We start from the raw sequence: 26,855 nt of genomic DNA, 5'->3' as shown, positions 1-26,855 counted from the left end.
GTCATTACTTAATCCCTTCAGTGGTCATCTGGTCAGTTTGGGTGTCTTTATGGCACTTAGCTGCTTTTAAAACATGTCTAACTCCAGACGTCTTGGGAAAGGTTCGATTTTCACTGCAAGATGCCCAAGTCTAAGCACACCCAAAGCTTGCCCTTAACATGCCTCCAACATGCCCTCCTTGAATTATGGCACTTGGATGTTTTAGTGATCAAGACATCCAAGTTTATAGTTTATGCCATTTTTGGGACATCACTTAAACTGGTTGAAATAGATCTGGATTTGGACATTTTGAACTTGGATGTTTATATAGTCAAAAATGGCCAAAAAGGTTAAGCATTCTAAGGTTGGCAACCAAGATGTCTAAGAGGCTATTTTTGAAAAATATGTAGAATTTTCCACAGTTCCAAGTTCAAACCAATCTCATTCCTTCAAAGCAAATCTTTTCCATAGAGAATAGTATTGCTATTCATTCAGGTTAAACTTAAATGCTTTTTTAAAGCAACAGAGCCATCAGAAGCGGCACTCTGCAGTACACGAAGTACCAAACTTATAGAGTATTTGCTGCTACGGTTTTTCTTCGTCTCAAGCACATATTTTTGATTGAAACTTATATGTATCTTTATATAATTTGATGTGACATAACTTATAAAGTATCAAAACTTACAGTGTGCGACAGCCTCAAAGAAAGCAAACAAAATGTTGGGTATCATTAAGAAAGGTATCACGACCAGGACGAAGGAAGTCATCCTGCCACTGTATCGTGCAATGGTGCGCCCGCACCTGGAGTATTGTGTCCAGTACTGGTCGCCGTACCTCAAGAAGGACATGGCGGTACTTGAGAGAGTCCAGAGAAGAGCAACTAAGCTAATAAAGGGTATGGAGAACCTCTCATATACTGACAGACTGAAAAGGCTGGGGCTTTTCTCCCTGGAAAAGCGGAGACTTAGAGGAGACATGATAGAAACCTTCAAGATCATGAAGGGTGTAGAAAAAGTAGACAGGGCCAGAATTTTCAAATTATGGGGAACTACAAGTACAAGGGGGCACTCAGAGAAATTAAAAGGGGAAAGGTTTAGAACAAACGCCAGGAAGTTCTTTTTCACCCAAAGGAACGTACTACCAGAGGAAGTGATAAGCAGGAGCATGCTACAGGGCTTCAAAGAAGGATTGGACAGGTACCTGGAGGACAATGGGATTGAGGGGTACAGATAGGAGTAGAGGTAGGTTATAGGGACAGGATTAGAGGATTAGAGGTAAGTTACAAAATTAGTCTGGGACCACTGTTCAGGCAATAGGCCTGATGGGCCGCCGCGGGAGCGGACCGCTGGGCAGGATGGACCTCTGGTCTGTCTCAGTGGAGGCACCTTCTTATGTTCTTATCTCTGAACTCTGGTATGGCACATAGCTTGACATATACCAGTAGTTACTAAAATGCACCGCCGCCGACATGCATGTTTCGAATGCAAATAACTGCTTCAGGGTACGGTATTTTAAATGTCATTTATGTTTGACATGGCAGGCACAAACGCTCACCTCAGTTAATTGACTAACATAGAAATGCCACTCTCTACCCCTAGTCAGAAAAACCAGGAAAAAAATGCCACGGTCCAAGCAGAAGCAAACAAACCACAGTGAAGAAATTCAGTAACGTTGGTGCGCAGCTTTGTTCTGCAATCTTGGAAATCTGTGCGTTGGCTCCACACGCACATGTTTCGGCCAATGTGGCCTGCCTCAGGAGCCTTATTACTAATATGCTATCTTTGTGTAGGTGTAGCCAAAGAACAAATAGGGAGCCTCATCGGAGTACTAAAAGCGCTTCATTTCGGCGTGCGTGCTGAGAATCGGATCTCCCAGTTCGTTTGTTCCGAAACTTCCAAAACAAACGAACTGGGAGATTCCATTCCCACGGTGGGTCGGGGGGGGGGGGGGGGGAAGAGGGCATTCTGGTAAGGGGGCTTGCAGTTTGGCTACAGAGCCGGCAGACAGGACACCAGGGAAGGGAGGAGGGATCGCTTTTGCCCTCTACCAGTACTTGAATATAGACCGGTTTATATTCAAATCAACCTTTTTAACTCCTTTTTGGGGGGGGAAAGGTTACCTTGGTTTATTTTTGGATCGGATTATATTCGAGTATATATGATACAGACATAATTACTGATACAGAACTTGTGTTCAGCACACAGCATCCTAGTACTCAACTTTGGTCAACTTGTAGAGAATTACTCCCATAGTGTCATTTATCTGCCATATTTTTGCTTTGGTTTATTTTAAAAAATGAAAATGATTTTTTTTTTCTGTCATGTAACTTGTTCCATTGTTAGAAACACTCCCAGTGCGTTGCTCCATTTGATAGCACTGTACATTAATAATTATAGACCTGCTTTGTCTCTGCAATGCATGTGTTGCATCTTCTCTGGATACATCTGCTCTCTGGCCAATAAACAGAATGCCAAAGAATCCATACTGACATTATTAATAGGTCAAAAACAGGCTTGAACTCTTCACAGCCGTGAGTATCACTGGATGATAGGCTGATTTGTTTAATAGTGAAAACTGAAGACAAAAAAATAAGTCTAGAACAACGTACAGTGCCAACGACCTGCCTCTGTGCATCTGGAAATTACTTCTTGGTGGGTGGGTTGGAGGGGTGATGGGACAAAAACATGCCAGACAAAGGCGCACCAACATTACAGAGCAGACAGTTGAGGGCAAAACTCCAGCGTGCCACCGTAAAAGTTTATTTTAAAGAGCTCCGAGGGTGTGGGGGGAACCCCCCCCCACTTTACTTAATAGTGTTTGCACTGGCGTTGGGGTGTGTGGGGGCGTAACTCCCCACATTACACAGAAAACGTAACTTTTCCCCTAAAAATAGGGAAAAGTTAAGTTTCCTCTATAATGGAGGGTTCCAACCCCCAAACCCCCCTAACGGCAGCGCAAACATTATTAAGTAAACTGGGGTGGTTCCCCCCCTCTCACACTCCCTCAGAGCTCTTTACAATAAACTTTTACGGTGGCGCGCTGGAATCTTGCGCTCAATTGTCAGCACGCCTTTGTCCTGCTCGCTTATGACTGTGAACCAGTTGGAGGTTATGTGTGTGGAGGGGTGGGATGGGAATGGTTGAGGTGATGATTAGAGAATGACACGGTGACAAAATTCATCACTTTTCCCGTCCCCGCGGATAACCGCAGGAAACCATCTTCATGTCATTCTTTAAGGAAAGAGGAAAGAATCAGCGTATAATTGGGCACAATCACTGACCCGCAAGCTTTGCTTTGAAGAATGCTGGTGTAGAAGGACTGAGGTTGAAATAGACAATAGAAAATGACATGAGATTATTTCCCGCGGTTACCCGCAGGGACGGGAATGGTAATGAATTTTGTCTCCGTGTCATTCTGTAATGATGATGTCAGCAAGATGGAAGAGTGTGTGAATAGGGACAGTGAGAGTGCACCCTCTCTACTCATGATCTATTCCTTCACCCTGTACTCTCTCCTTTCTCCCTACTTCCCACCTTCTCTACCTCATCATGTTCCTCCATTCTCCCTACTCTATTCTCACATATATTCTCTCTGACTCCTACCTCTGCACTGTCACCAGTAAACAGCAGAGTATGGCACTAGGGTTGCCAACTAGCTCTAAATTTGCCTGCTATCTTTTATAGGGGGAGAGTGTGGCACAGTGGTTAGAATTATAGCCTCAGCACCCTGAGATTGTGGGTTCAAACCCACACTGTTCCTTGTGACCCTGGGCAAGTCACTTAATCCCCCCATTGCCCCAGGTACGCTAGATAGATTGTGAACTGGGACAAACAGGGAAAAATGCCTGAATAAATTCATGTAAACTGTTCTGAGCTCCTCTGGGAGAACAGTTTAGAAAATTGAATAAGTAAATAGTGTGAAACCAGAGCTGGTATTGTGACATCATAATGCCTCATTCCACCAATAAGAGCCAACCTCCTCAGCGATGTCACAATGGCTTGATTGTCCTCCTACACTTGGCTCACTTTTACTACATTTTGATTTCTAGAGTGGTGCAGTGGATAAAGCTACAGTCTCAGCACCCGGGGGTTGTGGATTCAAACCCACACTGCTCCTTGTGACCCTGGGCAAGTCACTTAATCCCTCAATTGCCCCAGGTAGATTAAATAGGTTGTGAGCCCACCAGACAGACAGGGAAAAATGCTTGAGTACCTGAATAAACTCATGTAAACTGTTTTGAGCTCCCCTGGGAGAACAGTATAGAAAATTGAATAAATAAATGTAATGGTTCATACAGTATGCATGCAGTAATTGGTTAGCACATGGCAATGTAAGAGCATGTCACTCTCTGTCCCCAGTGCAAAAAAAATACATGTAATTTTTTAGCATGTGTTCCATGGTCTTATGATAAGTAATCTTCCGACTTCGGAAAGTAGGAAGAGCATATCCCCTTCCTACTGTATTGACCTTTATTGTTTCTCTCTCCTACTGCAGATTGTATTTCTTCCCCTAACACCCATGTTTCAATATGTCATTTAACTCTTTTGTTGTCCAATTATGTCCCCCCAAGATTTTATCTGTTCATGACTTTGTGCACCACTTAGACAACTTTTTAAGCGGTATATCAAATTTTAAATAAAACTTGGATCTGCCAGTTTTTGCTGTGGTAAGCACGTGGTAGTGCTTATGACAGTTTTGCAAAAAGACCCCTAAATGTATTGCCAGTTTATTTAAAAGATATCACCTTATATTCTGTTTTGTAGTGTGTTTTAATTTATTAATAATTTCCTAAAAATTGTGGGGTTCCAGTTTTGATAGACCAGCAGAATTGCAAGTGTACGTGCACAAGTTGTATGTGAACCAACCATCACTGTACCACTCTTTCCACTGAAGGATTTCCCGTGATTTATGTGCATTCTTCAGTATGAGCTTTAGTCTCTTGGCATTTACTGTTGTATCAAGTCCAGAGGCCTCAGTGGAATTCCTTTCTCTTGGCAGTGCAGTAACCAACAATGTCCCCTCATGCTGTGATATTTGTATTATTATAGAGCCAAAGGAAATCCCTGTTGGCAAAAGTGTTCTTTGAGTACATAGGAAAGTCTGCTGCTTAAAATTTGAGTTAATGCTTTTATTGGCCACCACTATGTACATTGTCACACATGGCATGAAAAGCTGGCAGACTGGATAATATAACAGAATGCCCAAGATGTTTCCTTTATGACAGTGGGCTACTGCAAAGACTGATGAACTCAAATGCCTATTGTGTCATGTGATGCCACCCAGGGATTGCCAGAGCTTATTAGTATAGATCAGAGGTTCTTCAACCTATCCTGTGAGATCCCAGCCAGTTGGGTTTTCAAGATATCCCTAATGAATTTATATATGAGTGAGATTTGCCTATAAAGTATGTAGTAGGCATGCACATTTCTCTCATGCATATTCATTAATCACTAATATGGAACCACTCACACAATAAACAGCCCAAATTATTAAAATTTCCCAATAGAAGTTATTTGTTAAATATAATATCAAAACTTTGTTATATAAATTTATATTTATTTTTCAAAATAATTACTATTATTCATCAATAAATATCCCCACATTTAACCATATTGTTTACATATACAATCGTGAAAAAAAAATCACACCACCAAGAGCCTGTTCTTCTTTTATCTACAAAAAATGAACGTTCAAACTAATTCATATATGTAGAGTCCACTCAACATTTCTTTTTACAAACATTGCGATCATATCTTATGTAGTCCATGCTTGTTGGAAATAATTCACTGGGTGAATCTTCTAGATATCAATCCTCTTATCCAGCTTTTTGCTCTGTTTTTTTCTCTCTGTTCTTTTTGCCACAATCAGCAGCAAATAACCCAACACAAGAGTGTGTTTCATCCGAAAGCGTCTTCAGGAGCTAAAGCAGAACACGGCTCCCGATGTGCTCCAAAAGCTTTCTATATTTATCATAAATGCAACAGCAGAGAGGAATCAACCATCAGACCATCATGGAACCACACTAACTTCCCACTGGATTGACAGAGAAGGTCTATTCACCTTGCTCCAGACAACTTTCTTTTCCAATATTCGACAAAGCCTGACAGTCTTGATAACGAGTAACTGGAAGAACCATGACAGAATAAGTTATACTTTTTGGTGGGTGAATGTGTGCACCACTTACAGATATGAAAGAATTAATGCAGAGTGTAGGGGATTTAGTGGTGTATTTAATAAAGTTTGGAGCCCATTGATTAAATTTGTAAAATTATAATAATGTATATTTATCTTATCTTTCCTTTTGTTTATTCACCTTTACACATCCATGGGAGGTGGGGGTTGGAGGGAGGGGAATAAATATTGATGGTGACATTTGGGTAACTTTATTCTTCATTTATACTATATATTATGTTATATTATGTTATTATATGTAGGAAAACTGAAAATCTTGAATGATATAAATGTTACCTGTACAGATATTAGTGTAATGTGTGCAATACCTACTGTTTGTTCATTTGTATGACACTGTTTTAGATTAAAACCCAATAAAGATTTAAAAAAAAAAAAAAAAAAGCCTGACAGTCTTCTTATACCAAGTGGCATACCCTTCCCCTATAACCTTCATGCATAAAGTAAGCAAGTCAAAAAAGCTTTTGCATATACAATGTTGTAGTTACATTTACTTAAATCTATTACTTGCTATATTACACTTATAAGAAAAGTTTGTCAAATGTTCTCAATTCATTGTCCTGAGTCAACTGTGCCATAGTCCAGAGATACCTTTTATATATCAAGTGGGCCACCATATAAAGTTACAGAGAGCTGAGCCAGATTGGGACTTTATAGTGTCCTCATTACGGAAATCAAAACTTCTCTCATGTTCCAGTATTGCTATGATAGTATGATCTAATGCAGATAAATACAAAGGGAGCCTAATATTATGAATATATCTCAAATGTAGTGAGGATACCGGTTCATGCTTTAATTGCTGCCATCATTATTTCATCAGTTAATAATAATTCATTCAATACAGATGCAAAAACAGGAGAAACAACCCCACAGATCAGTAACACACAAAGAAACAGTGGAGATGTCCAATTAATGCTCTGTATTAGCTCAATGATTCAATGACCATTGGGCTAATTAAGAGTTATTGCGCTAATAAAGAGCACTAATCGTTGGATATCTCCACTGTTTTTTTGTGTCTTATAATCAGTCAATGCCATAATGAAGCAAGGCAGTGATTTGATATCTAAAGAAATCTAGGAATCTAATGCCCCAGTTTCCTTAGAACAGTGGTCACAAATTCAAACCCTTTGCAGGGCCACATTTTGGGTTTGGAGGTATTTGGAGGGCCTGAGAAAAAATACTTAATCTCTTATTAAAGAAATGACAATTTTGCATGAGGTAAAAACTCTTTATAGTTTATAAATCTTTCCTTTTGGCTAAGTCTTAATAATAATATTGTAATTTATAGGTAAAGAGACATATGATCAAGAAACTGTTTTATTTTACTTTTGTGATTATGATAATCATACCGAGGGCCTCAAAATAGTACCTGGCAGCCCGCATGTGGCCCCTGGCCGCGAGTTTGAGACCACTGCCATGGATGCTTTAATTGTTTTTAAAGCTATTCTAGTAACTTTATTTGCCCCTAAACCCTCCCCAGAATTTTGTCTGACTTAAAGTAAAACTCTTTGAAACAAATGGTGGGTAACTAAACTAAACTAAACCTTTTATAGACCAGGTCATCTTCAAAAGAAAAAATGAAGCTCGACTCGGTTTACAATTATAAAGTGAGCCAGTAATAATTAAACAACCAAAAAAATAGAATGAAAAAAAACTCAGAAAAGCCTAAATATACAGGTAAAAAAAGAAATTTAAACAGAGCGAGTTGCTAAATGCTTAGAAAATAAAAAGGTTTTTAGTGCTTTACGAAATAATTGAAGGGAGTTCAGGTTTCTTATCATAGATAGGATTGAATTCCAAACCTCTGTTAATTTAAATATGTAAGAATTCATCAGTTTTCCTTTAGATCTAATTCCTTTACAAGACGAGAGAGTTTTAATCTTTGTGTATTTTGCGAGAGACAAGATCTTTGAGCGTTCTAGATTAACGCAACCAAAGGAGTGAAAATACCAAACAAGAGTTTAAAAACGATACAAGCACATTTAAATTGAATCCTGAAACAGACAGGAAGCCAGTGTAGTCTTTCCAGCAAAGGGGATATGTGGCCAAATTTCTGTTTCCTAAAATCAGCTTGGCAGCGGTGTTTTGTATCAATTGCAATCTTTGCAAGTTGCCCTTAGTCAGTCCTAGGTAAATAGTGTTGCAGTAATCCAACCACACTAGTACAACAGACTGTACCAAAACTGTAAAGTGTTGATGATGAAAGAACAGAATATTATCTGTGGAGCTATAATAATTTTTATTGCTTCCATGTTAGGTATCATGGTGACCAATGGTGTATTTGCTTGATTGAAATCATCAAGTGTTCTATCTATTTTTCTATGATTCATTAGTTCTACATCCTTATTGAAAAATATACCAAAGTTTTCGTTACCAGGTGAGGTGATTTATCAAGTCAGGTAAAGTAAAGTTTAAGATGAAGTGGGAACTATTTAAATCCAAAGTTACCCATGTCACCTTGTATAGTAATATTATTCATAGGCATGACATTAGATTTCATCCATTTGATCTTATAACTTGAGAAACCAGAAAACTGGATGACTATGGGCTAGATTAAGCCCTTTGCGATCCGATTTCCCTCCGACCTGATTCACTAACCTCTCCTCCGATCCAATCCCGATCCATGCATGCAAATGAGGGGAATCAGCATGCAAAGCAGGAAAGACGCAATTCATTAAACTTATTGACTGGCTGGCGGATCAAAAAACTAGCGACTGGTGAGGACCAGTTGTTTGTGCTAAAAACCCCGATTCTCCTGCCTACCGCCCTGCTCTCAGCCCCAATCTCCTGCTCTCAGCCCCGATCTGCTGCCTGCCACAATCTCCTGCTCTTAGCCCCAAATCTCTCTGCTCTTCTCCACAGTGCAAGCCTGTGATTTTAACCCGCAGGCTTAAAGCGGGTTAAAACTAAAGGCTTGCAAAAAAAAAGTTTTCTATTGAGAACATGCGCAGACCATCTACAGCAGGGGTCTCCAAAGTCCCTCCTCGAGGGCCGAATCCAGTCAGGTTTTCTGGATTTCCTCAATGAATATGCATTGAAAGCCGTACATGCACATAGATCTCATGCATATTCATTGGGGAAATCCCGAAAACCTGACTGGATTCGGCCCTCGAGGAGGGACTTTGGAGAACCCTGATCTACAGGCAAGGAAGATGGTCTGTGCACGCTCAAGGATCTCTCTCTAGCGGTCCGTGCGGTGGGTAGGGGACATACCAGTGATCGTCCCCATTTGCATGCAGGCCTTTAGTGAATTCGTCGGCCTGCATGCAATCGGGCACGGATCGGACATGGAAAGGAGGTTAGTGAATCTAACCCTAAAAGTCAAGATTTGATATATCTGGTATAAAAGTGTTAATAAGGTCTTACTAAATTGTTTGAAGAATTCTGCCCAAATCCTCTCTGGTCTGGGTACCTAATTATCAAAAAGTGACTTTTGATAAAAGCCACTAAAATTTCCCTCTGAGAAAGAGGCTCATTTACATAATCTAACCTTTTGTGTGTCTGGAGAGCCTATCTTGAACTGTTTCTGCAGTACTAGTACTATCTGATACTAGACTGAATCAAGGCAAATGCAATAGATTTCCTTTTCCTTAATCACATCTCTATGCGACATAACTTTAATGATTGCTATCTGCTGCTTTTGCCTGTTTACTTCTAGATGTTTGACCAGTAGTTTCCCAGCATTATTAGAGATGACATATAAGTTTTCTGTATAAAATTTTCTTGAACTGCATGGTGAATGAGTAAGGCATTATAATTGTACTTTAGTTAAGTTTCTATAAATCTTGCCATTTTCTTATTTATGTGTTTATTTTCGCAGTTTGATATGGATCCAGCTTGGCTTATCTCTATCTCTTTTTTAGTTACTCCTTTCTTTCTTCCTTTTCCTCCCTGTAACATGACTGATTATTTCTGTAGGCTTCCCAGACTGTGGAAGGAGACTTGACCAGTATTGAAGTGAAAGAATTTAGTAGTAAATGTTTCAAGTTTCTTTAGGAAACTGTCATAAGAACATAAGAATTGCCGCTGCTGTGTCAGACCAGTGGTCCATCGTGCCCAGCAGTCTGCTCCTGTGGCAGCCCCTAGGTCAAAGACCAGTGCCCTAACTGACACCAGCCCTGCCTGCATACGTTCTGGTTCAGCAGGAACTTGTCTAACTTTGTCTTGAATCCCTGGAGGGTGTTTCTCCCTATAACAGCCTCCGGAAGAGTGTTCCAGTTTTCCACCAAGTTCCTGGATGCTGTAGGCGATTGCTTCCTAGAACAACTTGTCAAGGAAAATACGAGAGGAAACGCAATTCTGGACTTAATTCTAAATGGACTATGAGGACCGGCGCAAGGTGTAGAAAAGGGATGTCAAAGTCCCTCCTCGAGGGCCGCAATCCATTCAGGTTTTCAGGATTTCCCCAATGAATATGCATGGTATCTATTTGCATGCACTGCTTTCATTGTATGGTAATAGATCTCATGCATATTCATTATGGAAATCCTGAAAACCCGACTGGATTGCGGCCCTCAAGGAGGGACTTTGACACCCCTGGTGTAGAAGTAGAGGGGACGCTGGGAACCAGTGATCACAATATGATCCACTTTGACCTGGACACAGGGGCGAAACATCGATCCAGAACAACGGGCATGGTGCTGAACTTCCAAAAAGGGAATTACAAAGGGATGAGACTCATGGTGGGGAAGAATATTAAGAAAAGGATAAGCACTGGAAAGACCCATTATTAAACCTCTATTCTGCATTATGCTTGATAGTTGGTGCAGGGGAACTTTTGAGGAAATGATGTCACAATCTGTAATTAAGGTAGGATAATTCTTTACTTCTAGTATATCAGATAGACATAATTTAGAGATAAGGTAGAAAATATATACTTTTTCTCTGTGGGGTTCTTCTGCTTCCACATATATTTTTTCCTCACTTTTTGTTTGATGAGTCATAATCAGGGGTTTCTGGTTTCTATGGTTTGCTTTGCTCCTAAAAAAAGAAATGGGGGAGGGTGTCTGTTAAAATTGTTCTCCTGTCCTGTTGATAGAGAGAAAAGCCACAGGTGCTTGGTGGTAGCAGTCTCTGCTGCCCTCTAGTGCTATTAATATAAAGTTTTATTTCTCCCAGTCAAACAGAAACTATTGAGTGCCTTGATGTTTCTTTGCTTTGTTGTTAGTGCAAGGGAATTCTGTGAGGGTGGGGTTGGGGGTCTTCAGGGCTCATCAGGGACAATCTTCCTATGCTTTTGCCTCATGCACAGCTGCAAACAAAAATGGCTGCCGTGAGCTCCCATGGACTCGCAGGAACTCATGGCAGAGTTAGAATTGGCCCTAAATAAGGTGTGAAGAGGTTCAGGAGGCGGGAGGGAGATGGGGGTGGGTCAGAGTTGGCCTTAAAACTATTTGCAAATTTTTCTTATTCGTGGGCCAGCTTTGCCCCTAACCCTCGTGAATATGGAGGGAGCAGTATACAAAGGCTGTTCTCCTTTGCTAAAATGTAAATGTATTCTTTAACACAGGGCCATTTTTGGAAAAAAAACATCCAAGTAAGAATTGGGACATTTAGCTCAATGCGTTAAAAAAATGTCCATCATAGAGCCATTTTATGAACAAGAAAACACTTGAGTTTCCCTTTTAGAAATGGCTCTGAGAGGGATGCATTTACACAGAAGATATCTAAAAAGAAAACACATTTTTCAAACTGACATGTCCAAATATAAACACCAAAGAAACAGGTAAACGACTGTCTTGTGTCGTTTTGAGAGAAATTGTTACAGAGATATCCTTACTGATCAGAGGGGCAGCCTAGTAGTCGGTGCAGTGAACTTTAAACAATGGCACTCAGGTACAATTCCCACCATAATTCCTTTATTATGTATTGTGACGCCTCCAGGAACAGAATAAAACCTAATGTACACATTACAATCACCTTCTACCTTGCAGGTGCCCCCTATATATACATAGAGTAGGTAATTTGGTAGTTTTGGAGGGTTCACAATATCCACCACAAATAGAAACATAGAAACATGATGGCAGATAAAAGCCAAATGGCCCATCTAGTCTGCCCATCCGCAGTAACCATTATCTCTTTCTCTCTCTTGAGGCCCTCTTGAATTCAGCCACAGTCTCTGTCTCCACCACCTCTTCCGGAAGACTGTTCCACATATCTATCACCCTTTCTGTAAAAAAATATTTCCTTAGATTACTCTGGAGCCTATCACCTCTTAACTTCATCCTATGCCCTCTCATTCCAGTGCTTTCTTTCAATTGTATTAGATAGAATGGAAATTGGACCTGGATTCCCTTATTCGCGGCACTAACCACTTGGCTACTCCTGGAAGCTGCTTTCTGCTTTGTTGGGCATGCCCACAACACCTGCTGCTGTCATAGTGCCTGGTATGGTATCCCCTTTTAGTTTCAATTCTTAGAGGGGTGGAAGGGGGACAGCATCCAGTGGAAGGTTAAGGAGGGGTTAAGCCTTCATCCAGTGGTCAGCTGGTCATTCAGAGCATCTTTATAAACTCTTGGTGCCATGGTTTTTTGACCTGTTCCTGGGGTTATTTGGGACGCGGATTCAGAGAATTGCATTGGATAGACCACATCAGCTCTAGTTTCTTAGATATGGTTGAATTTATTAATTTTTTTGCCACTAAAAGATCTCTTCCACAGAATCGGGATGTCATAACCAGCTTTCTTTTTTGAATGGGAAACTTATACGTATTTAAATTACCCACATTTTTTTGTGTATGATGACCTTTGTTTCACTACAGTATTTGCTTACTCCTTTTCCAATATTGCACACTGACATAAAAATGTAAAGTTCAAATAAAAGCATGACATAAACATTGGGCAAAAAAATTATTGGCCTCTGAGGGGATATATGGTGGTTGGAGGATAAGATTCAATCAATGAACCTTTGGTAGCATGAGATAGAATCATACTGCCACCACTACATATAAAGCTAGGCCTGATGAAACAATTTGTAAAGGCTTTGAATAAAGATGGTTCATGCATTGAACACGGATAGCACATATGTTACCTGGACTTACCATTGAAAAACTGAAAGCAGGAATTTTCAATGGTCCACAGATCAGACAACTTATAAATGGCCCACATTTCATAGCATCAATGAATGAAATCGAATCGTGTGCCTGGTCTTCATTTGTTCCTGTTGTGAAACACTTTCTTGGCAACAAGAAGGCAGACAACTATACACAATTAGTAGAGGATATGCTCTTTCATTTCAACAGGCTTGGCTGTTACATGAGTGTTAAAGTCCATTATCTGCACAGTCACTTAGATTGCTTTCCAGAGAACCTTGGTGACTTAAGTGAAGAGCAAGGTGAAAGATTTCACCAAGACATAAAAACAATGGAAGCCAGTTACCAAGGAAGATGGGATGCACACATAATGCCAGACTATTGTTGGAATCTTATGCGGGATTGTCCTGGCAGATCCCACTCTTGGAAGTCTTACAAAAGGAGCTTCTTGTGTGTCAAATGACTGGAAAGTTTGTATCATAAACTTGTGCTTTTGGTGTGAAATAAGTAGATTTTCATGTTGTACACTTTTCTTTTAATTTTTAATATGTTTCCTTCATGCTTAAAAGATATTGATTTAAACACTACATTAAAAATATCCTGATTTATTACTGGGCGAGCAGAGTGAAGAGTGGTATATGGCACATGTTCTGTATCTCAAAAACTAGAGCTAATAGGAGAAAAGTGGTGCCATTTTTTTGAATCAGCTGGTCTAACATTTGAGGCACCAAAATGAGTGTTGGCCAATGTAATAGAAATCTTAATAAAAATAAGTAAAAATATTAAAGCGTATGGATCAAATGAAGAATTCAGTGTTATTTACCTTATGGAATTAAATGAAATCTACGAGAGGCACTTCTGAAGAGCTTACTTCAAAGGCTTTCCCCCTCCTTTACTAATGCGTAGCGAGGGTTTTAGCGCCTTATGAGCGTCGGAGCAGTTACCGCTGCTGCCGGCACTAAAACCCGCAATATGCGTTAGTAAAGGAGGGGGTTTATGTATGATAATGATTATGTACTGCATCTAAATTTAGACATGGAGGCCCATATTCAATAATTATGCATATAACTGAAAGGAATGTCCCCAATCTGCCCGTGAACCACTCATTTCTACGCCACACATAAAATTTAAGCACGGATCCCATGCCTAAGGGCTCCTTTTATGAAGCCGCGGTGACGGTTTAATGCACGTAATAGCACACGCTAAACTGCCGGATGCACTAGCCTCTAGTGCCACCTCTTTAGCAGGTGGTAGTTTTTTGGCTAGCGCAGGGGTAGCACATGATTCAAAATTGCGCGTGCTAAAGCCGCTAACGCGGCTTCATAAAAGGAGCCCTAAATTTTGCATGTAACCCTTAATTGATTCTAATTAATGTTAATAATTGCATGTTAAAATGCCCATTATCTGCATTAATTAGCTTGTTATTCACTCAAATTACATGTGCTGTTTGAATCTGCAATTTTTGGTACTTTTTATAGAATTAGAGAGAAACCGTACAGCAGATAATGCACAATTCAGTTAACATACAGAAATGAACAGCACCTCAAGAGATGTAGCTATCTGCTATATTCACTCTAAGATATAGTTCCCACCTCTTCCTTAACTCAAATGACCTTTTTGCATGTTAGCTTTTTAACAAGAGAATTAGCACATGTTAACAGTTAACACATGCCTATACTGTTAGCACATGGTAATTCCAGGGGTAATATTCAGCTCATGGAGGTAAGTGGGCTGAACTAACCCTAGATATTCAATGTTGGGGCATACATGGCTCCTGGCATTGAATATCCAGGTATGTGGGCCGGCCCAGAGGTTAACTGAGCACCAGCCGAGTCTCTCCTTCCCAGTAACAGCATTTTGAATATTGACCCCTTCCACATTAAACTGCAGTTTAGTAAATAGGGCCCAAAGAATAGTACCGTACATTTATTTATACATGTGATTTAAATTTGTCATATTGGTAGTTAAGTCTAGAAAAATGCTAAATAAATTTTTTAAAAAATCTTTGGGGGTTCCTTGGTACGCACACAGGTAAAATATACATGTGTATTCTTCTCTGTGTAGATTTTGACACAATTCAAAGCATTGTGGGAGTGTGTGGTGCAATGGTTAGAGCTACAACCTTCGCACCCTGCAGTTGTGGGTTCAAATCCCGCAGTGCTCCTTGTGACCCTGGGCAGGTCACTTAATCCCCATTGCCCCAGGTACATTAGATAGAGTGGGAGTCCACCAGGACAATTAGGGAAAAATGCTTGAGCACCTGAATAATTTGTAATCCGCATAGAATTGTAGGATATGCAGAATATAAATTATAAAAAAAAAAGCAAAAGGACATATAGGAGAGGAAAAGCGGCAATGTAATTAGAGCATTGAGCTGAAAACAAGGAAAGCCAGAGTTCAAATCCCACAACTGCTCCTTGTGACCTTGAGCAACTCACCTAACCTAGTGTCTGAAGATCTAAAGCTGAAAAAACTGTGTGTCAAGGCGGTGGCTGCTGCCAAAAGGATGCTGGGATGTATAAAGAGAGGCGTAGCCAGTAGAAGGAAGAAGGTGTTTATGCCCCTGTACAGGTCTTTGGTGAGACCCCACTTGAAGTATTGTGTTCAGTTTTGGAGACCGTATCTGGCGAAGGACATAAGAAGACTTGAAGCGGTCCAGAGAAGGATGACGAAAATGATAGGAGGCTTAAGCCAGAATATGTATGAGGAGAGACTGGAAGCCCTGAATATGTATACCATAGAGCAGGGATGTCAAAGTCCCTCCTCGAGGGTCACAATCCAGTTGGGATTTCAGGATTTCCCCAATGAATATGCATGAGATCTATTAGCATACAATGAAAGCAGTGCATGCAAATAGATCTCATGCATATTCATTGGGGAAATCCTGAAAACCCGACTGGATTGCGGCCCTCGAGGAGAGACTTTGACACACCTGCCCTAGAGGAAAGGAGGGACAGGGGAGATATGATTCAGACGGTCAAGTACTTGAAGGGTATTAACGTTGAACAAAATCTTTTCCAGAGAAAGGAAAATGGTAAAACCAGAGGACATAATTTGAGGTTGAGGGGTGGTAGATTCAAGAGCAATGTTAGGAAATTCTACTTTACGGAGAGGGTGGTGGATGCCTGGAATGCGCTCCCGAGAGAGGTGGTCGAGAGGAAAACGGTGACTGAGTTCAAAGAAGCGTGGGATGAACACAGAGGTCTAGAATCAGAAAATAATATTAAATATTACTGGGCAGACTTGCATGGTCTGTGTCTGTATATGGCCGTTTGGGGGAGGATGGGCTGGAGAGGGCTTCAATGGCTGGAAGGGTGTAGATGGGTTGGAGTCGGTTTTGACGGAGATTTCAGCAGTTGGAACCCAAGCACAGTACCGGGTAGAGCTTTGGATTCTTGCCCAGAAATAGCTAAGAAGAAAAAATTAAAAAAATTTAAATTGAATCAGGTTGGGCAGACTGGATGGACCATTCGGGTCTTTATCTGCTGTCATCTACTATGTTACTTCTGTGTTAACTGCCCGACAACACAAAAATGTTGAGAACATCCTAAGCAGTTAGCAAACAGGTTTTACTGTTACCATGTGTTTATTTTGGCTACTAAAGAATGTGCAAAGGGAAACAGCCTTTCTATATTGCCTTAGGTTCAAACTTAGACTGTAGGTCCTCCAGGGGCAGGCAAATATCTGTGGTACCTGAAAGCAACTCAGTTTGAACTACTAATGGGAAAGGTGTCTGCTACATCCAGATTAAGAAAGTTGAGAATTCTGTTCGGCACCAGCATCAGCTAAATACTGGGTGGTGGGGCAACCCTTGCCTATCAGGCTTGGTGTGACCCCAGTCCCATGGCACAACATCAAACTTGTCCTGTCTCCCCCATCCCACCGTATACGCAAAAGCTAGCTCTGCCCCTCACCCTCTCCCTTTTCCTAACTCATAGCCTCAAGCTTGTTATGCCCCACCTACATTGTCCCCCCACTATCCTCTCTTGGCATCTGGGGCTAGCATCCTCTTCCACAGGTACTTGCCTAGCCTGGTCTGTCTTCCCTCCCTGCCCTAATCAAGCAGCAAGATGAGAAGTGAAAGGCTTCACACTGGGCCACGTCCTCCTCTTCTGCCATTTTAGGCCTAACTGGTCATTTGAAACCTACTATGGTATTGTGGCAGTGGCTTACCAAGGGGAGGGCGGGGAGTGGGTCTGTAGCTCTTTTGGGGGTGCTATGAGTCCAATCCCTTTCCCATGCTACAGTGCCATCCTGCTGACTTTGGGTCAGCTGGCAATGTCAGTTGAACACGCTCCCTTCAGTGGCTGAGAAGCTTTCCCTCTGCAGTGTCCTGCCTCTGCGGGGACAGGAAGCTGAAGCAGAGGGAAAGATTCTGGGGCCGCTGAAGGCTGTGTGTTCAATTGACTGACGCTGCCGGCAGCCTGAAAACTGCATTCGAAGAAAAAAGTTCCCATCCTGGGGGGTTGGGGGGGGGTTGGGATGTTACACCCAATTGGGGGCAAAGGGAAGGGGGGAGAAAGACAGCAATCACACACATTGAATCAAAGAATCTTCCTCAGATAATTACATTCAGCAGGTGGCGAATGTGTATTTGGGGGATGGGGGATGGGGTGGAGGCTTTCTTGTCGTCATAGATAGAGAACCTCTGCAGACTCCACTTCCCACACACACTCTGCCAGCTTCTGCACCTTGTGACTCTAGGCAAGTCACTTAAAAGTCTGGGAGACAGACTTTCTTTTCAATTTTAATGTATCAATTCTTTTATGCCAGACCCCTTATCTTCAAGGTTAATGAAATAGGATTTTTTTTTATTCTTTAAATTAATTGCAGCCCAAAATTTAAAATTATCACTAATAAGCTCAGATAAAAACATGAACTGAGACTCAAAAGAGGTATCGGTATACTAAAAATAATTTTTTTTATTATATAGAGGAGAGAGATGTTATAAAAGTCCAGCCCTGGGTGTTACATATGCTAGGTATGCCACTGTATGGCGGTCCTGTGAGGCCTAGGACACCAGAGGAAGAGGATGTGGTTTGATGTTGCCTTGTACCTGCTTCTCTTGTCATGCAGTCAGGGCAGAGAAGGGGAAGAGAAATGGAGGAGAGCCGCCAGTGCCTGTGCAGGATTTGGAGGGGGTGAGGGCAGAGCTAGCTTTTGGGTATATAGAATTCTCCAGGAGTAGATAGAGAAGTGCTTTCGTGGGTTGTAATTACATACATTACGTGGTTAGTGCAGTGGGCTGAGATCCTGGGTTCAATTCCCACTGCAGCTCCTTGTGAGCCTGGGTAAGTCACTTGACCCTCTACCACGGCTTTGCAAAAGCCAGCCAGCAAGAGCTGATGTTACTTGCTGCTGTAGCCAACCAGGCTTGGATCTGCTTTGACATTTGGATTTTATTTGATCATCTCCTTGCCGACCTCTGGTTCTTTGCAGAGTATGGGCTGGGACTTTGAAACAAAACAAGAATTGCCAAACAGGGCCAGACCACAGGTTCATCTATTCTACGATCCTGCTTCCAGCAGTGGCCAATCCAGGTCACAAATACTTGGCAGAATCCTAAAGAATAGCAATATTCCATGCTAAATTACCCCCAGGGATAAGTAATGGCTTCCCCCCCATGTCTACTTTAATAGCAGTTTTTAAACCCAGATACGAGAACTGTTTTTACCATATCCTCTGGCATCAAGTTCCAGAGTGTAACTATTTGTTGAATGAAAAAAACAACCACATTTTTTTCCTATTTATTTTTAAAGTTTCAACATGTAACTCCATGGAATGCCCCCTAGTGTTTACTGGAGTGGAGGAGTGGCCTAGTGGTTAGAGGTTGTAAGTTTAATTCCCACTGCCGCTCCTTGTGACATCGCCCTATGCGAACCACACAGAAATTGCTGTATACACTTAAGAGTAAACAGTTAATTCACATTTATCTGTTCTACTCCACTCAAGATTTTGTAGACCTCTTATCATATCCCTCTTCAACCTTTTAAGCCTTTCCTCATAGATTTGCTTCATCCCCTTAATCCTTTTGGTCACCCTCGTTTGAACTTTTTCTAATTCTGCTATAGCTTCTTATTGTAACTTATACCCTTTCTCTCACTTACATTAGGACTCTCTTGGTCACTTTGAGGTAGTTTTATTTTGGCTCTCCCAGCCAAGCAAAGAACAACTGCAGACCTTCCTATGCTTTAGATAGTTTTGTAATTACTTAGAGCCTATAAAAAGAATGATTGAATTTTGTACTGTCCCATGAAGAAGCTACTTGATTAGCTCCTTGGGAATAGGATGAAAGTTCCTGTCATGTTTGAAGTAATTCTTTGCATGCTAACATAGCATAAGGCCCTGATTAAATTACTACCACAGGCAGGCTGACATTTTCAAGACATGACAGAGGACATTTTAAGGGAGCGAGGTCAACAGAAGGAGACTGTTAATCTTCCCAGCATGAAGCATTAAGGTAGAAACCTGTGGCCCCTTAGCCTAATCAAAGGGAATTATGAGCCTTATTCAATAAAGACTTTTGAGTAAGACCACAAGACAGCTATTAGCAGCATGGCAACTAAGAAAATCTAAAAAAGATGGAGCCAAATACTGTTGGTGCATCAGCCGAGCAACAGCTCTCTGGTAACTCTCCAAAGTATTAGGTTCCATCTTTTTTTAGATCTTCTTAAGACACTACTCAAAAAGGGAAGAGAAGGAAGGAGAAAAGAAAGGAGAAGGAATGAGGAGAGTACAGAAGCTAAAATAGAAGGCATAAAAAAAGAAAGGAAGAATGTGAAAGAGGGAGAAGAGAGAAAGCAAGAAAATACAGGAAGATGGGGAAAAGAGGTGAAGGAGGGAAAGTGAGAGGAAAAAGAAAAGAGGAGGGGAATAAAGAAGTTTTGATCAGGAACTGAGGAAAAGGTAAAAGTTACCTTTCCTAGTACACCAGATTTCATTATCCCCCCTTATACAAAAGCATAGCACATTTTTTAGCGCCTGCCGCAGCGGTAACAACTCATAGGAATTCTATGAGCATCGATGTTACTGCCGCAACCAGCGCTAAGAACCGTGTTACGGTTTTGTAAAAGGGGGGGTATGCCAATAACTTATTTTATCTTTCAGCTCTATATCTTCCTACTAATTGAAATAAAGTTGGCTGTTAGTGGCTATGCTGCAGGAGCTAATGATTCGTTTCAGGAGAAACTCTATGACAGTCTGCAACTTTCTGGATTTTACTATAAATTTAACATTATACCAAATGAAATCTGTGGCAACCAATCAGATCTCTATTTGCTCCAGAAACGGTGGCAATCAGAGCATTGTTTCTCGTGCTCATTAAAGCATAATTTGGGTTCACTTTAGAGGTCAACTGGCTTCATTATATCACAGAGAAGCTAAGTTTGAGAAATACAGCCAGATAGAGAGATGGGTTTGAACACAGAGTTCTAGCTTATCGGGAAAGAGTTCACTCGAAGCACAGACACCGGTGTTAATGAAAACTAACTAGTCACTTATAATTGGTGTACCAGGGTGAGATTGCAGGTTAGCTCTCTTCTAAGCTCCCTCCCCAGGTACAAACTCTTAAATATTTATGCAGTTTCTTTCTCATATGTAGAATGCTTAGGGTACAGGCAGTTCCTGACTTACAGATGCCCGACTTAAGTATGACTCGTACTTATGAACGCAGTCGTGGCTTCATTTGATTTCACTGAGCAGTATTTCCAGTGGCATAGACTCCTACATTTCTCATGCAGCAGATTCAGGAATGACTCATGGCCACATTAAGAACAGTGTGTGGTTGTGAATGCTGTACCTTAGAGGGAACACTGGTAGGGACAGTGGGCCCTTTTGTCAGCTGAGAGCAGAGGTAAGCAGCAAGAATCCTGCCACTGTATCGTGCAATGGTGCGCCCGCACCTGGAGTACTGTGTCCAGTACTGGTCGCCGTACCTCAAGAAGGACATGGCGGTACTTGAGAGAGTCCAGAGAAGGGCAACTAAACTAATAAAGGGTATGGGGGACCTCTCATATACTGACAGACTGAAAAAGCTAGGGCTTTTCTCCCTGGAAAAACGACGACTTAGAGGAGACATGATAGAAACCTTCAAGATCATGAAGGGCATAGAAAAAGTGGACAGGGACAGATTTTTCAAATTATGGGGAACCACAAGTACAAGGGGGCACTCAGAGAAATTGAAAGGGGAAAGGTTTAGAACAAATGTCAGGAAGCTCTTTTTCACCCAGAGGGTGGTGGATACATGGAACGCGCTACCGGAGGATGTGATAAGCAGAAGCACGCTACAGGGCTTCAAAGAAGGTCTGGACAGGTACCTGGAGGACAAAGGGATTGAGGGGTACAGATAGGAGTAGAGGTAAGGTTATAGGGATAGGATTAGAGGTAATTTATAAAATTAGTCAGAGACCACTGTTCAAGCAGTGGGCCTGATGGGCCGCCCAGGAGCGGACCGTTGGGCGAGATGGACCTCTGGTCTGCCTCAGCGGAGGCAACTTCTTATGTTCTTAACTTAAGAACAGCTTTAAAAGCATAACTCGTTCTTAACCCAGGGACTGCTTGTATTTACTTATTTGTAAAACTAATTTTAAAAAAGTAACTGTGACTATACCAAATAAACCATTTTCTTTTTGTTTGGCAATGAATAGTAGCTCTCAAGGTAACTGGTTCCAGTGCCTTATGTTAGTCAAAATCTCTCCCCTGTTGTAAATTAGGTCTCAGGCAACTCTATCTTTCCATTCTTTTGTAGAGAGGCATAACCGGTCACTGCTCCCCTGATTCTTCACTTGTTCTGGCCACACTGAAATGCCCTGCATTCTCATGAGATTTCATTCACAGCTATCTGAGTGTTTTACCCCCCTTTTAATCTCCTCTCTCACCCAGCTCAGTTCAGATATCTCAAACAACAGACCACCTCAGGGCATGGTATGGCTATGGCCTTGCCAATCTCCATCCATGTTTATGTAATTATATAGTGCTAGTTGAGTCATACATAAAAGTTCTACAGCAAATGAAAAAAAATATTTATATGGTCTCATGTGTGGGCATGATACAATATGCTTCCATATGGTCTATCCATACCTGTCATGATCCAGCTGAAATTTCATGCATATTTTTGAGTTGTGTGTAAAGAACACCTAAAGAGTGAAGAGACAAGCTGCAAATACAGACAAACGCACAACAGAAATGCTAAAGAAAGCAAACAAAGATAGAAAAATAAGTTTTAACAGAGCAGGAATGAGAAGGCAGAGAGGAGAATTAGAGAAGACCAACAACATGCAGAGAGAGGATAGAAAACAAGCTGATTTTAGGGTAATTCCATGTTAACAGGTCCAATTTCAAACAGGGTCCCCACTCAACATCTTCCATGGATACAAAAAAAGTGGCCTATATAAAGGGGCCCCTAACTCAACCTAGTTGAGACCATGCCCTAAAACCTCATCAGAGGTTCTTGAAAAAATGTCATCTATTTCTGAGATGGTTGAGCAAGGAATGACCCTTTTTTGTTTGAGGATTTGTGTTTTAACTAGATGGGTTGTGTTTGAGGTGACACTAACCACTGCTATCCACTCTTCTCTGCCAACCCTGTGGGTCAGTAATGTATTTTTTGGAATAAAAGAGAAGGGGGAGCATGCAATGACTTTCAGTGGAAATCTCTCTCCTAATCACTGGCTCCCATAAAATTCTGATTTGCTCATTCTGCTTATAAGTAAAACAAGACCACACAAACTGTTTACAGATGAAAATTTATTTTTAAAAATCTCAAGGACAGGAAAAAAAAACCACACTGTAGCTAATGTAACTGTTAACTGTCAGTCATCCAAGGAGACTCACATTGTGTGCGTTTCCATAGAGACACAGGTCTGAGAGTTCCGAGACTCATAGTGGGTGTTCCCATGGTTACAATTCTGAATTAAAGCTTCTGACGAGGCTCAGTCATACTATGTATGGTTCCGTATACTGTAATATTTATGCATGCTCTTCCCTTCTCGGGTGAGACATACATTGTGTGAGTTTCCATGGCTATGATTATATCTCTGAGCTTCTACCAACTGTACTAACTGGCGTATCCGAGCACTCCTTGTGAGGAACACATTGTGTGTTTCCATGGTCGCTAGTGTATCTGAGTGCTTCTTGTGACAGATACTTTGAGTGTTTCTACAGTTACTGATGCACTGAGTGCTGCCTCCAAGACACACATTGTGTGTGTCTCTAATGGTCAACTTCACGGAACATACGTAACCACCCAAAATTTTATCTTCATAAACTGCATCTCAGTAATGCCCCAGTGATTCAGTTGCTCAATGCTATAGCTGTGCAGTATGAAAGTTGTTTGAACCTCTAGAGACCTTATTGGCCATCAATCTGAGGCAGCGTTGAGTACTACATTCATAAAAATTTCAAGGTGCCTGTTTCGTAATTCCTTTGGTCCCTCTATGGAGCTCATGCCCAGGTCTTCTTCCGTTTCTATCCCAACAGATTATGGGGTCTTTGTATTGAGGTGTGCTAACCGGTTTAGCACACGCTAAAGATTAGCAGGCGCTAAATGCTAAGGCATCCATTATATCCTATGGGCGTCTTAGCATTCAGCGCGTGCTAATCTTTAGTGCGTGCTAAATCAGTTAGCGCACCTTAATATTTGTTATTCTTCTGGGATAAAAGGTGTGACATCCTATGGTCACAACGTTTTTGAAAATCTCCTTCCCTGACCCCTTCTGCCTCTCTTTGTGCTGCATTTCTGCTTCCATCATTTACTATGTATGTACTATGTTATATGCGCAAGTATGACACCTGCATAATGCACATGGTGGACGCAGACACTCAGGAGATGAGATTGTATTCAGAGTAATAAAGGCGACCCAGAGTTAAGACACAAAGAGAAAAAGTATCAAAACCCAGAAACAGGAAGGAAAATATTTTAAAGATTCTGGCTAGTACGGCTGTTTACAGTAATGGTCAGCTCGAGCCTAAAGGCCTTTGCTCTCAGTAATTACAAAGGGAAGCTAAAGTCTGATAATGCTTGCCTAGGCTATAAGCATTTGCCATTGGTATTCAAAGATTTTGTCCACAGTTTGTGCATTGCTGTGCTGCAACAGACAGGAAGATTGAGAAGCAGCTAAGAACAATCTGAAAACCATGGCTGGGTAAATCAAGGCCTCCTTCGTCGTTAGGAAGTGTGAAACAGACTTTTGCTTCTCTTCAAATACACGGCGGCAGTATCAGTTACGCGCCTTTGGCGCTTCAGTGTAGCATCCACAGTGTGGGGTCTCTTAAGGCATACTCTGCCCCCGGTTTATTCTTCACTAATCACCACCTACAAAGCAGAATGAAGATATGAGAATTTTGATTGAAGAGAAGGGGCCAAAGAGTCTATATGTTTTTAAAATGACCCTGGATTAGGAATAACAAGAATAAAGAAGATGCAGCTAATGCACTTATGACTGGGAGGGGCAACGTATTAAAATGTCTCAATGGGCTAGATTCACTAAGCAAACCAATCGTGTACCGATCAATTTGCGAGCCCTATGCGACCCGATTCACTAACCTGTGCATGCAAATGAGGGGAATCGGAATGCAAAGCAGGAAGGACGCAATTCACAAAACTTCTTCTGTCACACCCATTGGCTGGCCGATCAAAAAACTAGCGACTGGTGAGGACCAGTTGCTTGTGCTAAAACCCTGCTCTCTGCCCCGATTCTCCTGCTCTGGCCACCTCGCTCTCTTCTCTGCCACGATTCTCCTGCTCTAGCCGCCCTTGCTCTCTTCTCTGCCCTTGAAGTCCTGCCTGCCCCAATCTCCTGCTCTCGCCCCAAATCTCTCCAGCTGTCCTGACTCTCCTGCCCTTCCCCGCAGTGCAACCCGAAGTTTTAACCCGCAAGCTTAAAGCGGGTTAAAACCAAGGGCTTGCAAAAAAAATAAAAATAAATAAAAAAAGTTTCCTGCTGAGAGCATCTCCAGGCTAGGAAGATGGTCTGCACATGCTCAAGGATCGCTCTGTAGCGATCCGTGCGGTCGGTGGGGGGGGGGGGGGGGGGCGTGCCAACGATCGCCCCCATTTGCATGCAGGCCTTTAGTGAATTTGGCGGCCTGCCTGCAAACGGACATGGATAGAAGGTTAGTGAATCTAGTCCAATGTGTCTATCCAATCCACTCTTATTATAAGGTTCTCTCATTTTTATTTTAATTGTCTAGAAATATTGAAGATGAGGTGAAATCAATTTGGAGAAATATTTGGAAGGACTGATATCACTTCACTGGTACCTATCGCCTACAGTTCAAGATCTTATTGCTGACCTACAAATGTGTTCATTCTGCTGCCCCTCAATATCTCTCCTCTCGTCTCTCTCCTTATACACCTCTCAGAGAACTCCATTCCTCAGATAAACCTCACTTAGCTATACCCTTCTCCTTCACTGCCAACTCCAGCACCTAACTGGCTATGTTTCACAGGGTCTGTATACCCCAAAATTCAGTGCTGGAGTCCAGACGTGGCCCAGCATTGACTTTCTGGGGCTAACACTGGCAGCGGTCAGCAGTATACTGATCACCACCAGCTGAATTTCAGACCCTTCGTATTTTGCCTCCAGATACCCTTCTGTGTTTTGCATATTTCTTTGGGGAGAGTTCAGTTTATTGTATCCTAGGAGGAATAAGCTGACTGAGCTACACTATTTGTTATGTTGCTATGTCTGGGAAAGGCAGACACTTTAGGGGCCAGTAAACTTTCTCCGACACGAAGCTTGCTCAATTACATAGTCTCATTTTCTGTACTTTGTTTTGCTGCTAATATATAGGACTCTGCCCAGAGGAGCAGAGCTCTGTAGATATATTACCCAAAAAGCTGGTACAGAAACCATGCATTTTAACACTTCATGGGCCATATTCTATGTAAGGCACCTAAAAAAATTGGCGCCGTTTATAATATCAGGCCCCGATGCATAAGTTATAGAAGTATCCCTGGTGCTGGTGTCCCAGGAGCAGCAGTTAAATAGTGCAGTGCCTAAGAAAATGTCCTTACTTTTGAGGTAGTAACTTCCCGGGTCTTCACTCTGAGCTTATTGACTTGAGCCTCGGCAATGTCTGCTCTCTCCTCAGCCTCTTCCAACTCGTGCTGATACTTCCGGCATTTGGTGAGGTGAACATTTGAATGCTCTTCCTGCAATGATCAAGACAGCATTAATGCAACGCATGAGGAATATCACAGCACAATAAAAGCAGGTTGGTTCTGCCAGGTTTGCAGAGTGAAATGTTACTCACAGCCTCCTCAGCTTGTCTCTTGTAGGACTTCACTTTGAGTTGCAGTTTGTCCACCAGGTCCTGTAGCCTCAGTACATTCTTCCTGTCCTCCTCACCCTGGGGAATGCATGTCACAGCAGGTTAGCTTGTAATGTTACAGATCAGAAGAAGAAGCTGAAAGTGTATATATGCCATGCACTAACCTGGAACGTGAGTTCCTTGACCCGTCTCTCGTACTTCCGAACACCCTTAATAGCCTCTGCGCTGCGTTTCTGCTCCTGATCCAGCTCTGCATCTAGTTCTCGAATCTGGAGGACAACAGGAAAACTCAAGTTTATATTTTTGGATTTATGAGGTGACCATAGGCTAAGGAGTATGCTACACTGCGCTCTGTACATGTGTACTATGAAATACAGGAAAAATA

General features: G+C 41.7%; 1 protein-coding gene and 1 long non-coding RNA gene across 6 annotated transcripts in view; one reads left to right on the top strand and one right to left on the bottom strand.

Annotated features, from left to right (window-relative positions):
- LOC117367867 overlaps positions 1 to 6,222 on the top strand; it is a 36,087-nt gene extending 29,865 nt beyond the window's left edge. For 3 of the 4 annotated variants that reach the window (XR_004540869.1, XR_004540871.1, XR_004540872.1), the window contains exon 5: positions 5,848 to 6,222. This is a non-coding gene — a long non-coding RNA (uncharacterized LOC117367867). The remainder of the gene's footprint in view (positions 1 to 5,847) is intronic. The other variant, XR_004540870.1, reaches the window with a different exon arrangement.
- A 16,705-nt stretch (positions 6,223 to 22,927) lies between these two features.
- LOC117368283 (myosin-3) overlaps positions 22,928 to 26,855 on the bottom strand; it is a 67,318-nt gene continuing 63,390 nt past the window's right edge. For both annotated transcript variants that reach the window (XM_033961787.1, XM_033961788.1), the window contains exons 37-40: positions 26,635 to 26,739; positions 26,453 to 26,548; positions 26,214 to 26,351; positions 22,928 to 24,509 (exon numbers count right to left, since the gene is read on the bottom strand). In XM_033961787.1, the coding sequence (XP_033817678.1) occupies positions 24,489 to 24,509; positions 26,214 to 26,351; positions 26,453 to 26,548; positions 26,635 to 26,739 (360 nt within the window). In that variant the 3' untranslated portion in view covers positions 22,928 to 24,488. The remainder of the gene's footprint in view (positions 24,510 to 26,213; positions 26,352 to 26,452; positions 26,549 to 26,634; positions 26,740 to 26,855) is intronic.

This window comes from Geotrypetes seraphini, chromosome 10, assembly GCF_902459505.1.
Source record: "Geotrypetes seraphini chromosome 10, aGeoSer1.1, whole genome shotgun sequence".
NCBI classification, from domain to species: domain Eukaryota; kingdom Metazoa; phylum Chordata; class Amphibia; order Gymnophiona; family Dermophiidae; genus Geotrypetes; species Geotrypetes seraphini.
The sequence above is the reverse complement of the archived record's forward strand: the minus strand, read 5'-3'. Positions and strand labels throughout refer to the sequence as shown.